This window comes from Sphaeramia orbicularis, chromosome 16, assembly GCF_902148855.1.
Source record: "Sphaeramia orbicularis chromosome 16, fSphaOr1.1, whole genome shotgun sequence".
NCBI classification, from domain to species: Eukaryota; Metazoa; Chordata; class Actinopteri; order Kurtiformes; family Apogonidae; genus Sphaeramia; species Sphaeramia orbicularis.
Genome location: NC_043972.1, coordinates 28,850,395 through 28,868,706, shown reverse-complemented (window position 1 = coordinate 28,868,706; position 18,312 = coordinate 28,850,395). Strand labels below are relative to the sequence as shown.

At 38.7% G+C, this 18,312-nt stretch overlaps 1 protein-coding gene across 11 annotated transcripts in view; it reads right to left on the bottom strand.

Moving 5' to 3' along the window:
• Nucleotides 1–18,312, bottom strand: part of LOC115434972 (focal adhesion kinase 1-like) — a 64,983-nt gene that overhangs the window by 9,380 nt on the left and 37,291 nt on the right. For 10 of the 11 annotated variants that reach the window (XM_030157127.1, XM_030157128.1, XM_030157122.1 and 7 more), the window contains 5 exons: nucleotides 10,661–10,772; nucleotides 5,009–5,086; nucleotides 4,185–4,373; nucleotides 3,680–3,805; nucleotides 1,151–1,213 (listed from right to left, as the gene is read on the bottom strand). In XM_030157127.1, the coding sequence (XP_030012987.1) occupies nucleotides 1,151–1,213; nucleotides 3,680–3,805; nucleotides 4,185–4,373; nucleotides 5,009–5,086; nucleotides 10,661–10,772 (568 nt within the window). The remainder of the gene's footprint in view (nucleotides 1–1,150; nucleotides 1,214–3,679; nucleotides 3,806–4,184; nucleotides 4,374–5,008; nucleotides 5,087–10,660; nucleotides 10,773–18,312) is intronic. The other variant, XM_030157129.1, reaches the window with a different exon arrangement.

Here is an 18,312-nt window from a genome sequence, read left to right as displayed (position 1 = left end):
TTGTTGTTCAGTCGTCGAGACTCCAACTTCGGGATACAGTTACACAAAGACACTGTGCAACAGACAAATTTAGTGCCAAGAAGAAGAATTCATGAAGGGATTAGAGAAGATAATATGAATTCAACTTCAAGTCTATACAAACACAAAGGAAAAGGAACCACTGTTAAAAGCTTAAAGCATTAAAATTCTGCCATTGTGCAGAATTTTACATTATTTCACCACATTATTGCTGCACATTTTCACCAAGTCATCACAAACTCAGAAGCCAAGAATCTGTTTCCTTTCATAAACACACATTTTTATTGTTAAGTCAATCTAAACTAATGACAAAAGGTCCGTATCCCCACAAAAACAAATGCTGTCATGTCCCCCTCATCATTTTTGAGCTTCAAATGCAGAAGTGTGTTTGTCTGCCAATGGTCAAATGTGTCTTTGCCCACCTTAATTCTGAGAGTATGGAGATATTTGCATATTTAGAAATGTAAGAAGTAACATCTTAAAACTTGTCCAGGAAGGATCTTGTCTCTTTGTTTACTGATACTATGAACAGCTGATGAAAAATGGGCTATCCCTGCCAAAAACAGTGGTTAACATGTTATAAAGACGTGACATTATGTAAGTCTTACATACTTTTGGCTGCAGCTGCTGCTCCTTAAATCCGTTCTGAATGTGTTTTCTGTCTCTGATGGTGCTTTTTTTCCCCCACGTTAAACTTGGTTTCTCAGTGTGTAAAAACTAATGAACAGAAGTGCGTACTGAGTAGAACCCAATAACCTCTAAACTGTTGGTTCACTGAAAGAGAAAGCTACATAAAATGGCTGCTATGTTTTCTTCTATTAATAACTGTTGATGCTGTGGGAATCCATTGACCCCTCATTGCTGACCCCGCGCCACGCAGGTCACTTCCTGTCCCCCGATCAGCTCTAATCAAAACAAACATGCAGCAGCCTGTCCAACCAGAATGTGGATTTCCGTCAACATTTATCTTTATCAGACTTCGTTCTCTCTTAAAAACACAAACATAACTTCCTTCTGTTTTAATTAAAAACTCTTATGTGAAGTCGGTGCCATGTGACAAGGCTGAAGTTTCTTTGGGGAAAATTAAAAACAGTGTTTTCATCGACACCAAACCATAGTGGTAGTGACTTACTGGTGGTTGGAGGCCTCCGTCGTCTCTGTCCAGACTCCCTCTAGAACTCCTGGTGTCTGGTTTCTAAATGCAAACAAATACATAAAACATACATCACCATATATTAATTGTATATTAGGTAGCAGGTTATAGAGTGATCTGCTTTCTGACTACCAAATTTTAATAAAAGAATGAAGAGATGAATGAATCCCCGCAGAAAAGCCTGAAAAGCATGAATACATTACTTTGTTTATTTAAAGATTCAAATAAAAATAGGAATATATTGCAAGAAGCTGCAACATGCTGGACAGAAGGGCACACACAACCACAAACACTCCACAAACAAATAAAAAAAAAAAAGCTCAGCCCAAATCTACATATAAGACTGACCATCTGACTGCCCACCAGCTGCACACTCACAGAACCCCTCTTGCCTACCAGTTTTCCAAGACAGGACTTGAAGACCAGCATTGCCAGCTTGTTCATCAAAGTTTCCTGATGAATAATTAGTATCCAACTTGTCTGAGGTGTTGTGTCTTTGTTCTTATCTTGACGTATCTTTTTCTCCGTAGCTCTGTCTGAGTGTTTTCCTGTATCTGCCTGCCTGACAACTGGCCTGTATCTCAGTCTGTGCCAAGAGCTTCATCAAGAGAAGAATTCAGATTTAACTCTATCTTCCTGCCTCCAGTAGACTTATATCTGACTAACGCATGGAAAGAGGGAAGGAGAGGAGGAGGAGGAGGAAGAGGAGGAGGAGGGATGGAACATGCTGCCAATGAGCCGGCAGTGTGTGAGCATGTCTGTCCTTATTTCCCAAACCCTTCTTCCACTCTCCTCCTTTTCTTGCCCCCTTCTCGCCCCTCCCTGAAGTGACAATGTTATAAAAACCAGCCAGCCTCCAACCCCACACTTTCACATTTGCGTGCCCACACACACACACACACACACACATGCATGTACGCCATCCCTGCTTTTCAGTAATGTGTTGTCAGTTAGTGGTTGTGGGTCAAAGACAGACTGTTGACTGCGCTGTCAGATTCTCTAAGCCTATCATTAGACTGGAATTCACACAGGCCACACCTGCCTGCAAACTCTCACTCTCTCTCTCACACACACACACACACACACACACACACACACACACAAAACTCTTTCAAAACCCAGACAGCTCCTTCAATCAGTGTTCACAGAAATATGCATCTTAAATGAAGCGGCCCTCCCTCTGTTCCCTCATCCCCCTCATTTTATGTCAGAGGGTCTTTTCCATCAGAACTAACTCTTTTCACCAGACAGAAACATTTGTTTGGTTGCATGATTCCTTCCCAGAAAAAGCAACACAGACCGCAGATCCACCAGTTCTAATGAGTTCACTGTAGAAAAACTGTATTTCACCATAGAATACTACTATACAGCCAGTTAAAATTACCAAATTAATCAGAAGAAATGCAAGCAATTTTAGCTAAGTATGCAGCAAATCAAGGTCTCATAAATTATCTTCATATACAATAAAACTACAGCTGCAAATATGCTTTGATATAAACATGCTGCCTGCATTTCCTTGTATTTCAGCAAAACATCAACGTGTTGTTAGTTAACCTAATGTCAGTGTGTTTTATTTGTTTTCTTCCAACACAGGAGCAAATTCAATTTACAATATTTGCTGTTGAGCAAAGCATTATTAATATTTTTTATGGATATCTTTAGACAAAGGCAATATGTTGTTTTGGAAAAAGATACCAGAACTTGGTTTAAAACACAAAAAGTCTGCAAAGATGGGATTAAAAACAACTCAGTCTATTTATTGATATTTAAACCAAGCCACAATCATTTCCTCTACCCTGACTAAAGTGCATTTTTGCCTAAATTTAGGAGTTGGGATGAGAATTCAGCTCTGATTTCCAAGTACCATCTGTATGCAGAGGAATGTGAAAAGTAGTACCAGGATAGAAGTAGGATACTTCAATGAGAAATCACATTTTATAGCAGCGAAATCAATGCTTTGATCATGTTTGTGGCAAACTGTAACTGAATTTGCCATTTAGCTATATACAAATATAAAATCTGTAAATGTAGTTTAATCCAACTGAAATAAATTGACTCTAATAAGGCACCAATAAGAAACAGACTCATTTATTGGAATGTGAAGCTGGAATAAGTGGATATCAGGGTTACTTAAAAGCAGAGGAGTAACTGAAATTTACTGTAGCAAAATGATATAGAGTTTTATTAGGAATCTAGGCTGTTGATTTGGAAAAAAAATAAAACATGACAACGTGGACAAGACATTATCACCTTACAATGAGTACAACACACTGCATAGCCATAAAAAAATGAAAAGCGAATAAAAAATAAGCAAATATTTCCTCTAACTTGTAAAATGTACCTGTTTTTGTGGCATTCTACATTACAGTATTATTGGTTATGCACATATGTGGATTAATCTATTCTTTTAGCTGTTTCTCTACATGAATAACACTTAACTTAGATGTACTATCTCTTTCAGCTGTGTGCATGTGTGTGTTTTTTTCTAGTGTGTGTGCTGTGTGTTACCAGCAGCCTTTCCTCCTGTTCCAGCCACCTCTGATCCTCCTCCATCTGCTGTTGTTGTATCATCAGCTGTTCCTCCATTAACAGACACTGCTGGCCTACACACTGCTGCATGTCTACTGCCCTGTCCTACACACACAAACACAAACACACATGCAACAAAAGACAAGGCGTAGCAACAAGCATGCACACCGACACAGGTACACAAACAAAGTTGTGACGTGTACATGAAGACAGACAGACAGACAGACAGACACACACCAGACTGATGAGAGGCTGAACTGAAATGATGGATACACACACACTACAAATAATGTTTTGCACCAAACATCAAGACTCATCAACTTCAGGTAACTAATTAGATTAGACTGAGTAAAATGCAAAATGAAAATGACACAAGGACTAAAATAAAATTTAAAAAAAGCAACTGAAAAGGATTCTGCATTAGCTCATACATGACTTACCTGTGTGTTTGTGTTTGTATGTGTATGTAAACCTGGCCTCTTACCTCAAGCACAGATCCCCACACCGCCATGTCCTGTCCGTGAGGCAGAGGAAGGTGCTGTGCATGCGAATGTGCGTGAACGTGGTGTCGGGGATGTGTGTGTGCGTGGTGTGTGTCCAGCATAGCGGCCTGTGGGGGGTAGAGGGCGCTGGGCACCGAGGGGAGTGTGTGAGGCCCGGGATATCCTGCCATCTGACACAGAGACAGACACACAAACATGTCACTTCTGCTTATTGTCATTACTACTTTTAATAGTGCTTCTTTAGGTTTCAACAAGACTAACAACAATGCCTGACTGATGAAGCAGTGACCTAGTACTAGTACGGGTTATAATGAAAGTTACCTGACGGAACCGCTAGTAATATACATGACCTTTTGAAATAGCTAGGAATAACAATTCACTACAGGTAGCCTTTAATGTAAAACCTTAAAGCCACAAAATCCTGATTTGAAGCTGCTGGAGCGGAAATCAGAAGAAGGAAAAATAAAAAATACACATTTCTCCTCTAAGTCCAAATAGAAAGACTAAATACAAATGGCCTGATGTTTCATGGAACTTTAGAATCAAGTCAAGGTTGTGGCTGACAGAGTCTGATCAGCCAATGCTAGGGTTGTATATGCAACCTGTCTAAAAATACCTGTGATTAGACAAAATCTGCTTCATAGATTTTCTACAGCCCGAAAACATAAGAATAATGTAGATGCGGAAGTCTCATATCCTCTCACACCACTATCAAAACTATTAATCACTGTAACTTTACTCTCATTACCATTTGAGCTATGTGATCATGTAGCAAATGTCTAAACTGTGGAGTTTGTCTACATACCTGGTAGTGTCCCGGATGTTGGGGACTGGGGTAAAAACCTTCACTTGAGCGTGGACTGGGATAACCTGGTCTACTTGGCTAGAAAAAGAGAAATAGAAAGAAAGATTGACAGTGGTGAAGACAGGAGTATGGGTTAAGATATAAAGAGACAAAAAAGGAAGAAATAAACAAAAATAAATAAATAAAAACACTTGATTTTTCAAGTTAGATATGACAAAATGGAACACTGGTCATTCAGACGATCAACACACAAACCCCCTGGAGCTGTTTGTGTGGCTGTGTTAGCTGTCAATCATTACAGGGAACACCCACTGGGCTGCAAGTCCAGCAAGCTGTTAGTTCATCTGGCACTGTCTAGATTCTCTGTTACAAACATAAAAACCCATGGCAAAGATACAATGTCACAGTTGTGTAGAATCAACCATTAGCATCTGGGGTTAGATGTGATGCAGGTGTTGGGGTTCACCAAAGACCTCTTTTTCAAGCACTGGTGTTTTCGGACTTCGACAGAAAATAACACACTGCTGCTTACAGGACTGAGAGAAGAAAGAAGGCCATTCTCATTTTAATACTGTGTGATGCTGGCTTTGTAAAGCAGCAGAGAGTAATGGACAGTTATTCTAAAACCCCTACAAGTTGCTTCGGCTTGATTCTTCTTCCGTTGCAGAGCACTAAAAACAGAAGTTCTTGGTGAACCCACAGCCTTTTTCTCCTTTTGGTTTCTGGTGGTTGGTTGAAATGAATCGATTCACATTTGATCTGAACAGTTTTGTCCTTTGTTAAAAGGATTTAATTACAGACCTAAATATCTCCAGCATCACAATCACAACAGTATTGTAACCTCTACCTTCCATAGTCTCTCATAGTAGCTTTCTCTGGACCACACCTCCGACAGCAAGACAGACACAAAGACAAACAAGGAAACAAAGGGGAAACAGAGGAAGAAAGCATGGGACGCAGGAAGAGGAGGAAGGAAAAACAGAAGGACATAACGAGGAGGAAGGACAAAAAGCAGACGGACACTGAAGACGAGACAGAGACAGGCTTCGAACTCTCACACAGACAGGGAAACATACAGCACATCTGATGACACACTCACAGATAAAAGGACACAAAGTTCATTCACAAAAAAGAAAAAAATATATCTTGGAAGGTTAAAGTCACTGAACAACCAGTGATGACCAAGCCTTTCCTGGGAATACCCCGGTTAAAAATAGACAGATAAACACAGGGACAGCAGACAGACAGACTGGAGGGTGACGTAAGACCAGAGGAAGACAAAACTGGTCATTATCTGGAGACTTTCAAACGAATGAATGAATGAACGAATAACTAACGACACAGTGACAGTGATGCCAGGCAGCCAAACCCAGACCCTGTCACCCTCAGTCAGATGGATGACTGTGCTGTCAGCAGTTTCAGTTTGCAGCTGTGGTGACATCTGTTCCAATTACATAAATGATAAGTAAATGCAGCAGCAGTTTAGAGCTGCAGGTGACACGCTACGTGCCATCTACAGGCAAGAAAAAGAACAGCGGCTGTAATTTTGACACCTGCAGGCAGTAATTACAGTATGTGTTGCGTCGTGTTGACATCTTCGTGTCATCAACTCCGTGGAAAATCAGAAGACAGCATCAGTTTTACTTTTGTTGGTCTGTTAGGCACTAATAAATGGCACTAGCTGGTATAGGTCATATTACTTTTAAAAAAAACACACGTGACAGATACAGAGCTTAAAAACTTGATGACTTTCACCCTAAGACCAGTCACCTGGCAAAACAAGTTCATATGTCTGTAGAACTGAACAGCATCCATCAGCTGGGTGTAGGTGACAGAATGCCAGCAGTTCAGAGTGAACAGGCTTAGGTAGAGCTAATTAGCAGGAATGTAATGGACTGTTCAACAAAGCTAAGAAAGAGGCACAGTGGGAATGTTATCGAAGTGTCTATTCTGTACTCCAGAATCCATCAGTGTAAAATGTCCTGTACATCATTTGTTAGCTTTTTTGTTATTCCTGATATTTAGAATATGACCCCAACATTTCTGTTGTCAGCACAGTAAATGTGAGCCTGTTCTAGCACGTCCATAACATACAGTACATAAGTCATAGTTGTGTTAGATGGCTCGGACCGTAAGCCCAGTGGAATCAGGATTTATCACAGGCATCCTGAACCGGCTGGAAATAGGGTGCAATAATGCAAGGACACAAACAGACACACATATTTGTTACTACAATCAGTCACAACAAAGGACATCACAACAAGATGTCCTACATGGATGGAGCATGCTTTAAAGGTAATCAACAACATGCCGACTGCAGAGTCACTGCTACTGGGTAACACTGGATTAAAATAACCCCACACAAATATTAATCATTGGATTTTTGGATCAGAAATTGTTGCAACATTATTTGCAGAGTCGGGAACAATTCCCACATTTACATTTAATAAATGTGTGCTACCGCCTAATATGTTTTATAATCTAAAAAGGGCTCATCTGATGCCAAGAGTTCATACATTTTTTCAGTTTTTCTAAGAGATTCTCTTGAAAACATTCATGTGATTAGTTAGTTGGATCTTGCAAGAAAGACTGACATTTTGGGCCACTACAGCAAAATTTCAATATTGACTTTTTAATTTCAACAACTGACTAATTTCTTTTTTTTTCCATTAGATTATATACCCATTTTAATGTACTGTGTTTTCTATGTTGATTTGGTATGCTTGTGTTTATGCCCATTTCCCACTGTGCAATCTCACCATCATTGTAAGTGAAGGTCAACCTGAACACTTTCCAAGAATAAAGGTCAACATTATGAAGAAAAAAATCTGCTGCCACAGATCTTGCCAAATATTGTTTGGAGATATGGTGTGGCAACTGACACAGAGCAGCCATGAGTTAAAGTCTCATCAACCATTAATGTTGCAGCTTTTTCTGATACAAAAGCACAGATTTGTTCTAGTTCTTTTTCTTTACACAGCCATGGTGCAGTTGAACAACACCTGCCTTCAGTGGTCTGGACATAGGTCTTTCAGAATGAGGACAAGGAAAAGGCAAGTGTGAGGTTAAAGGGAAGCTGGGCATCTGACTGGATGGATGTGGGCTAATGGAGGGCAGAGTACAGGCAGAGGTTACGGAAAGGACTCTCTCTCGGTTTGCGAGGGTGAGGGGGGCAGGACAGCCCAGTGGGGGTCTGCCACATGGCTGCACAGCAGGGTGTCCAAACTGAGGGTCAGAGTCAGTCTGGAATGGGGTCCTGAGATTAGTTTGGCAGCCAGGCTGAAAGCTTTGCAGGGTCTTAAGATTAGAATTTGACTCTGGCTGGATGTTTGGGAGGGTGTGAGGACAAGCTTTTGACATGCTGCAGGGCAGGGAGTTAAGGTTAGGGCTGGAATGGGAAAGGACTGGAACGAAGTGCCTGGGATGGGAGTAGGAGTTGTCTGGCTTTGGGTGGGATGAACAGAGCAGGTGGCTGTTGGTGGGAGAATTTGACTTGTGGGGGCAGCTGCCATTGGACAGGGTGTGTGAATGTATGTGAGAAGCGGAACAGAAGGGAACATCAGACTGCAGGGGTGAGGTGGTTTGGGGAGAGAAAGAGTAAAAGATGTTTTGCAGGGGAGGTGACTTAGGCTGAGGAGAAGAAACGGACGAAAAGTGATAGGGAAATGGCAGAGGTGATGATTTGGGAATGGGAAGGTCAGAGGAGGTGCAGGGAGATGAAGGAAGAGGGTTTCCAAGGCAGAGGGAAAGCTGTGAGGTAAAGCGCTGGTTTGGTTGGCAATGGTGATGAGGAGAGGAAGCAGACAGACAATCCAGACTGAAGGTGGACTGCAGGGAAGGACGACGGCTGGGCTGCAAACAGACACACAGGATAGGAAGACAGACAGGTGGAGAGAGGGGTTCAGGATGGAAAGGTGGAGGTAAAAAAAAAAATAACAGTGATGACAGAGACAGGAATAGGCCAAAGCACCAACAGAAAAGCATGATATGAAAAACCAGTGGCTATACCTTTGAAGAGTGTAACAGTTGTTTTTTTTAAATAAATCTTAGGTTATGTTCAGACAGCAGATCTTAATGCGCAATTCAGATTTTTTGGTGAAATCCGATTTTTTTTGTGTGCTCGTTTATATTATACATTAAATGTGACATCAGTCAGTTTTGAGTATGAAGTGAATGCGACCCTGAAGTGACCTGCATGCACAAAAGAGGTCCTGACGTAATACATGACCACGCACGCACTGTGTTTACAGAAGTGAATATATTTTTCCTGGTGCTTCTCCTAGTATGCAGAATTGTGGCGTTTGTCGCATTTCAATGACGTAAAGGTCGGATAAATGCGACCAGGCCGTTCAGCCTGAAGTTGCATTGTAAAATATCAGATATGTTTCGGATGTAGGACCATATATGAAAGTGGCCTGAGGCAGATTGGAAAAAAATCGGATTTTTACTGTTCAAACTGTCTTTGACAGCTCAGATATAGGTAACATATGGGCAAAAAAAATCAGATTTGGGCCACATTTGCCTGCAGTCTGAACATAGCCTTAGTTTTAAGTTGCTGCAAACAGATCTTCTGGAAAATGCCTATAGACATTTAAAGACCTGTCTTCAGGTTGGTAGTGATGATGGCCTGGGTTATATCACTGATGAGGAAGAGGAAAGTCTGGAGTCATCCCAGAGGGATCCTGCTCTATGAAATGTCAGCATACTTGGACTGGAAACTCTCAGGCTACATTTTCCTGATTTTTGCAAACTTTATATTCAACTGTAGTGTTGAAGAATAATTTCTCTTCCCCGTCAGTCCACCCTTGTTTCCCCCTTTTCTTTGCAGTGTATATGTGGACAGGATTTTTATAGAATGAAGGAAGAAAAACAGTTCTGAAAAAATCTGTAAAAAAAAAAAAAAAAAAAAAAAGGGGTACTACTGCAGCATTTCTCAAATACTAATAATCAAATTTAGTTTGAGGCATAGAGTCGAATCACTCAGGGCTGGAAAGACATTGAGCTTTAGTCTAATAAAAAGAAGAAAGCAAAACCAGAGGAATGTCTTCATGCAGTATGTGATAGATAAAGCAGCCCACAGATGAGAAAGGTGAGATGTAAAGATGGTTGTGCTGACATTTGATTAAAAACTGTCTCATTTTTTTTCCCTAATGCAGTAGTGATATCCTCAGTCTGCCCACCACTGTGTCATTTTCATACTGATATATCACCAGAAGATTTGCCTGTAAATATTTCTGAGACTCATAATCATAAGTGCAAAAGATGATGATCCCAAAACCAAAACATTGACTCTCTTGTCACTTTTTTTTTTCCCATCTGCTAATGGTGAAATAAAATAAGTCAAACCTCTTTTTATTTTCTCAGAATAGACGCAGTCGGTCTCATGCAAGAACACTTTCGGTACTATGAATTTTGTTGATGACATTCTGTTTGATGCTGCTGGTAGTAAAGGTGGGTTTGATTATGGTTATGCAACTTATGAGTTTTTGGGCACATTTGTACAAGCTCAACACACTAAAAATGCAAAATTAAGTTCTGATAAAATATATAAATGTGCTTGCATAAGGCCAATTGTTTGCTCTTTGACTGAGGCCACAGGCACTAGACAAACGTAAACACACACACATATAATAAAGTGTAGTATCGGCTTACTTTCGGTGGTGCTTCATCTGACCCTCCAGAGTCCCAAGACACAGTGACCTGTCTCCTCATCTCCATCCTGTTCCTCTCTTTCTGCTGTACTTTCTCCTCTTCTAATATAGTGCTGGAATAAAAAAAGTATCACAAGATGTCCAGTGTTATTTAATCCATCAAATAATGAAGGTAATAAACAAATAATAAAAAATAAATAATACAGAATATTATCTCACATGTACATGTTGTCACCATTTTAAACACCAGTGCAAAATGTAAATAAATGACATTATATTCTGTTTACTGCTGTATGTAACATTATCTGTATGAAGTCAAATCAGGTAAAATGGTCAGTGATGACAGAAATGATCCAGATCAATATGACTGATGCTTATCCTGATAGAACAATCTTTGAATTTTGAGTGTATTTGATATTTAAAAGTTGGATACACTAGCATCTTTCTGTAAAACATCATCTTAAAATGTACACGACAGAACAAGACAACCACTTGACTCACTCGCTGAAGTGTAAAAAATAAGAAATACCAAGTTTTGAATGTAGTACTGTAAGACTGATCCTTTAACACACACTGGTGAAGCTCATTTGCACATGCACACATCGCACAGTTCTACACAACAGAACAGCTGCTATTAAAAGCAAACTGCCAGCCAAAGTGGTTTTCCACCTCCTGCTGGAAATAACAAAAATCACTGACAACATCATAAACCAACAGACACTGTTTTGTGTGTCAGAGCTTCATTACTGTGTCCTGAAAACCCATAAAATGCACAAACCCACATGCACACAAAACATTCATCACACACTGAGTACTCGGATCATAACAACACGAACTACAATAGTCAACAAAAAACAAATTACATTTAGTTTCAAAAGGCTTCATGCTACCAATACAGTCCACCCCACAACACTAAATTAACTATAATAACACTGAATAAGCCAATACTTTGTGAAATCTTTCTGCAAAAAGTGCTAAATAAATAAACTTTATCATTACTGCCAGCTGATAAAGAAAATACCATTTCGTCTCAAAAAGTTTAGAGACTTCATATTTTTTGTCTGTAATTTCTGGGTAAACTTTATTCTTACAGTAAATCCTGATATCATCTTTTGGCTGTTAACAGAGTAAAAATATTTTTAATTTTTTTTATACAACCATGGACAGTGCCATCACACATTAATCATCAGTTTAATAGTCAAAGTATGTGTGGGAAGTAGATATTGAGCCAATTCTAGGCCCTGGGGAGGTTAGAACAAAGCAGTGCCATCAATGTGTTCAATGTTTCAACAATTACAACAAAACACTACAAATTACAGATGTAACAAAGTTATAAAACAATAAAAGTGCTGTAACCAGTAAAGGAGCTACATCTTTTAGTGCTACTGCTTAGGAACAAACTGAAATGCTACCATCATCCTACAGCCCAAACCCAGCATTATTAGGTCTAATGTAGCCAAAGAAACACACTGAATCGACTTTCTAAAATTACTGTGACCGACCTGTTCCCTGGGAAAACTGCAACTAAACCAAACCCAGATTCCCAGAGGAATGAGCTGCTGCTGAAGGGTTGATGTTTCCACAAAAAAGAAAACCCAGTGTTTGAAAAATCCAACAAAACACAGTCCACACATTCACACACTTCTGCTCTGCTTTCCTCAACAAGGGTGAGTGCTATTTCTAGTAACTTCACTACCCTTCTGTTCTGTTGTCTCCTGCTGGGTGCGTCTGTGTGTGTGTCCTTGCACCTGTCGAAGTCCGTCTCCTGTCAGGTCTACTCCTTGTTTTCCATCACAAACACACATCCACACACAACTGTACAACAATATCGGTGGGTACTGAAATAATATTGTTCCACTAGCATAAGCTGTGAAAGCAAATCCAACACCCTGAGCAAAAGCTCAACTTTAACCTCCATCATGAATTTACATCCAATCAGTCAACTCGTACTTTACAGCGATCATCAAATATTAGCGAGGTTTAACCCTTAGAGACCTAGAACCATTTGGTGGAAAAATTAATTTTTCTCTACATTAATTCTTTCATAAGTGAATTGCTGTCATTTATTATAACATCTCCAGCATTTTTCAGTGAAAATCATGTATTTTTCTATACTTAATTTACTATGTTCATAAAAGCTTTGAGTAAATTCAAGGAATATATCAAAACAGAGAAAACTGTACAAAAAGTGATTTTTGCAGCAAAATATATTAGCAACCAAACATAAAAGCAAGCGCCTACAGCCACTGTTATTTGTCAAACTATACAGGTTTTAATAGTGAATCGGTGTCACAGAAGATGATGGTGTTTCCATGTTCACTATAGAGCCTCTGAACATCCAAATGGGTCATATCTGAGCCCAGTAACAAACTGAATTTACCTGATTTATTCACATGTACTGTTTGGAGTAGGGGTTCAATAGTTATTAAACATTTTAGACCAGTAGATGCTTTTGGTCAGCACCAGCTGTTTTGGCATTTGAGGGTTAAATTATCATTATTATTATTATTATTATTATTATCAACTCTGCCATTGGGTTGTTTCCTTTTGTTTGTCTTTCGGCAGGATTAAGCTGCATTACTGCCCTAATTTTCATAAACCTTTGTAGAAAAGTCCTGCAGGAGCTAGAGATGAACCGTTAACACCTGAAGCTTTTTCTAGTAAAGTGATACGATATTAACTCTACCGAGTTCTACTTCATTTTTTTCAGTACTTCATGTTGTTCTGTTTCGATCAGAAAATATGTAAACATTTCAGTTCTTTTTAGTTAGTTTTTAGTTAGTCATTAGTTTATTTTTGTGTGTCACACTACAGCGACTAAAAAACCAGAACAGAACAGAGTTAACTATAATAAAGATAATGACATGACAGACAAATGAGCACTCAAGAGAGAAAGATAAAACACAGATGCAAAACAAACTAAAGTTAACTAAAACATCAACTATAGCTAAATTAATAATAATACTTTGAGGGTTAACTATGCAAATCATGTGAATAAAACAAATAAAAACAAACATTAACTAGATTTGATGGAATATATAAGTTGTACAAAAGGGTCAAACATGACAAATCCCTATAACATTATTTGACAACAGACACAATCTAACATTCTGACCCTGACCTTTTTATTTAATGCCTATTTAACAAGTGAAAAAGTAAGTGGAGCTTACCAATACCCCCGGCGACACTACACTTTGCCCCCCGTAGTCACTGATACCCTGCCTATCCAAGCATTCATTTTGAGTTTTAACTTTCAATCTAAAAAAAAAAGTCACATGTAAAGACCATAAAATATATAAATATAAAATATATATATATAAAATCTGAAAAGCATTGGCTGAATAGTTAAAGTGAGTAGTCCTCAATTTCCTGAGGGTTTTCCTGAGAGATCAATAAAGATCTATCGAATCTAGTGTAACAGAAATGTGATTTTCTAAATAGAAATTTTCAAAAATTTGTAAAAAAACACAAAAGTTTAAATTCAGCCATCAAACTGTGTACTGCACCTCTCCTAGTGGTAAAGAATGTGTGTCAAATTTGAACAGAATAAAGGGAATAGTGCCCGAGTAATCAGTTGGACAAAAATCTCAGACGAAAGGACAAATGGAAGGATAGAATTCCTGTTTTACATATATATATATATAAAACCAGTGCAATAGAAACTGATCCATGTCTTACCAGTCACGCTTATATTTGACAACTTGCTTCACAGTTTCACAGTAAATGACTTCATCACATATCAATACGTGTGATGACGATAATCCCAGCACCTGGCAACATCAACACCCGTCGTCTCCTCCCCCTCCGACACAACATCACCACCTGGAATAACAAGGTCTGCTCCATTTATTTACTCAGGACGGGCTTTTCTGCAACGCCCTGCCTGACTCTCACGTTGTTCTCACCTGAGTGCCACCTCAAGTGATACCCAGTGAGCAGCTAGTTTAGATCCAGTATCTGGGCTCAAACACACTGACAGTTACTTTGAATTCCTGTTATGTTCTTTTACCCCAGACTTTTTCCAAGGTCAGGGTTACACAGTGTTGTTTGACAACATTCACAAACCCCACCACCAAATAATTCATTACAATCTGTGATTAATGTCTGAGCTCATCAGACAAAGGCTGATGAATAGTATCAACATCATTTCATAATAGGGGGAAACCCTTATCCTTAAAGATATTTTGCAACTTTGTCGGAGAAAACAAATCATTCTCATGAAAACCCATAGCACCAAATGTCCACCTTGTTGAAGTGCTCTTGAGCAAGACATCGAATCCCTTCCAGGATGACAATAAATACTCTATTGTTAATTCCAAACTGTGATATTCTTGAATTGTCAAAGGCAAAGGTGAGACATAAAGGAACAAAACAGTAGGAACTGTACTTAAATAAGTCTCAGATACTTGGGTATTGACTTTACAAACAATTTTTAAGTTGTACTCCATATATTTTAACACAGATCTCTATATTTCAACTTGGCTTTGAATACATTTAGAATTCATTTTATTTTGTATAACTGTGCACCAGACTGATTTTTATAATTTTTTTTACAATAACAATGGATAGATGATAATAGAAACACAAACAGAACTGGAGTTGTAGTAATTTGAGGACTGTTGCAGACAGCAAAAAAACATTTTTGAACAAATACTAATTATTTTTAACATACCGCCTATCATTACAATTATTATTATTAATAACACTTTTTAACTTTTCCTACAGTTAAGAAGCTGACTCAGTACCTCCGAGTCTTTTCTTACACACCTATATTTCCACTTGACCACTCCTAGCAAACAGTTCCTGCAAAATAGTTTGAGGTTATATTCTCAGGTACCATGTTTTATATATTCTCAGAGCTGAGGATGTATAAAAAATAATAATATTGAGTCTAGTATAGCCTGATCTCATAACATTTAGAGATGACGATGCATTACCTTAAGATACAGCCAATCCAACAGCACTGGAGTCAGTCCCTTTTCAGGAGAATAGAAGCCCCTAAATTGATGATGGACCACCAGCTCTCAGCTCAGACATGCTGCTGAAGAACAGTATGAATGCAAAGGATCCCAGCAACACGTAAAAAGATAAAAACCTACTTCTACTGCCAGGACAACGCAAAAATGCTTTGTTGCAGCTGAACAAAAATGGTTATATCGCTTCTTCACTGCACATAAACTTGAAACACGACACCTTAGTGTGCACGAGTTAAAACCATGAGAAGATAGGACTACAGTAGCTCTGCCTTTTTCCTCCTTTCTTTCATTCTCTCTGTCTATATTCTCTTTCTTCCTTGCCTCTTTGGAAAGCTGTAGCTCCTGGCAGCTGCCCACTGTGTAAACACACAAAACACACACTCACTCATGTTGGTCCACCGTCTAGGAAAACTGTAGTAGTAGCTGAGAGCTGCATATTTGGCAGGAGAGACCTATAATTGATATTATGATATAAAAGCTGCCCAGACCAAAAGCAAACCAAATCGTAGTCCTTATATGGACTGTATTCTCCTATTAATAGCTGGTGGCCAAAGTGAACATGGTCAATATTGACTTGGTTTCCAAGACACTGGATGGGGTACATTAGGGGTTCCACTGCTCTGCTTGTCAGTGTCAATTAAAAGAAATTCTATTAAGTTTATTTGCTTAGCACCCAAATCCATTTCACATGTAAAGTTCCACACTGAGCTTTATCCTGTTAAAACATACAACCACAAACATAATGTACATGTGTCAGACTGATGAAGAGACCTCCATGATGTGGGGCCCACAGCTCATCTAAATTCAGCCAACTCAGCCAAAGACTGAGATGATCACACACACATCAAAGATGACACGAAGGAAAGGTAAGAGGCTTTAGAAGAAACTAGAACAAAAAGTGGAATCTGATTCCTGCAACAGCAAGGGAGGAGAGAGTGGATTAGAAGAGTCGAATTTGGAGAGAAAGGAAGGTTGACATGAGGAAAATTGGAGGGGGAATCGTGGTGGAATTTAAGGTGTGAGTCATGCTGGTTTTAAGCAAGCTCATAAAACCGCATGAGGTTAAATATGCACTCTTATTTTCCTGTTTGTAAGAGGGAGAAGGAGAGAGAATGTGCATGTTGAAGGAAACAATGATGGCATCTTGCTGTGTTGCTAAAAACTGATGTGCTCACTAAAAAATTGATACAGCGCAATAGCTCGGAATAGATACTGCCAAACATTGACAAATTTGTAATGAAAAATGTATAAATTATATGAATTATTAACTTTATATCAATGTTTGTTGGATGCACTCAGTTATGAATTATATAAAAACATTCTGTTGAGAGTTTATCAAGTGCACATGAGATATATAAAAGGACTAAATCATATTTTTTTGTGTAAACGCAAATGTACTTCAGGTGTTATAGAGAATACAAAACATGAAATGCCATTCATTTTTTTCCAGCAGCCATCTAACTACTGTACTCTACTTTTTTTTTTGTCTTCATTCACATTTTTTTTTTCCAACTCTACTCCTGTTCATTTCCAAAAAACTACAGGTCTGTTCATGTCGATTTCAGCAGTTGAGTCACGATGGCTGGGAAAAGCACCACTGCCCCCATAATGCTCCCACTTACAGGTAATGTTTACTAAGAAGAGGAAACGTCCCGGTAATAACAAATATTCCATTAGTTTTACTGATTTCCAAGAAAGAGTGTGAGATTTAAGCTGTTCTCGATTACTTCTATTTTTAAGAAGTAATGATCAGAGTTTAATTTTACAGCAAATGTTATCAGTATTGTAGTGGTTTAGAAAACATAATCTGAGTCTGTCTACTTTGATTCAATGTGTGCTGTTGTCTGTCTGTTTAAATCCTAAAAAGAATGAGAATGAATTATAAATTCTAATCGCATACTTTTGCCGCAACCTAGCTCACAAAATCATCAATCATGTCATGTTTATAGAGTAAAATCATCATGGTTTCTTGCTTTATGATATAATCTTTTTACCTTCTTCCCTGTAGTTATCAACTGCCAACACCCTTCCCTATCTACTGTCCTTGGAATGAAATTAAAAAGGCATTGATTTCTTTTAAGCTTGGGAAACACCTCAACATTCAGCATGATAGGCATTGACGAGCACAAACCTGAGACTGAGTCAGCAAACTGAACAAAGCAAAACCAAAACGGTTGATTTGATATATGAAAAATAGGACCAATGGCCCTGTAGCTTACCAGCCAAATTAAAAGCTTTGGGAAAATGTATCCAGATGCCATTTATTATCACCCAGTTATGTGTATTTATTATATTACCAAAATAGCCCATGTTTTGGTCATATTCTAATCAGAGCTGTAAAAAATTCAAATTCCAAGTTGATATCATTGATACTAACAGATTCATTGTATCAATCCACTTCCTATCTGTTATAATGGGAACATTTTTCAAAGTCGCACCAAATCAAGAATCAGATATGGATCGAAAAAATTTCAATACCTTGTGTTGACATCATCATAAAGAAGCTGTATACCAAGTTTGAAGTCAATCAGAACTGTAGTTTCAGAGAAGAAGATGATTAAAATGTTTTCCCCATAAGAGCCCATGTTAAATTTTCCGTAAGTTCCCGGATCCAGAAGAAGATCCTGATCACCATGTGGCCATTATGTTTTGGTCATCTCCCCATCAGGGCTGGACT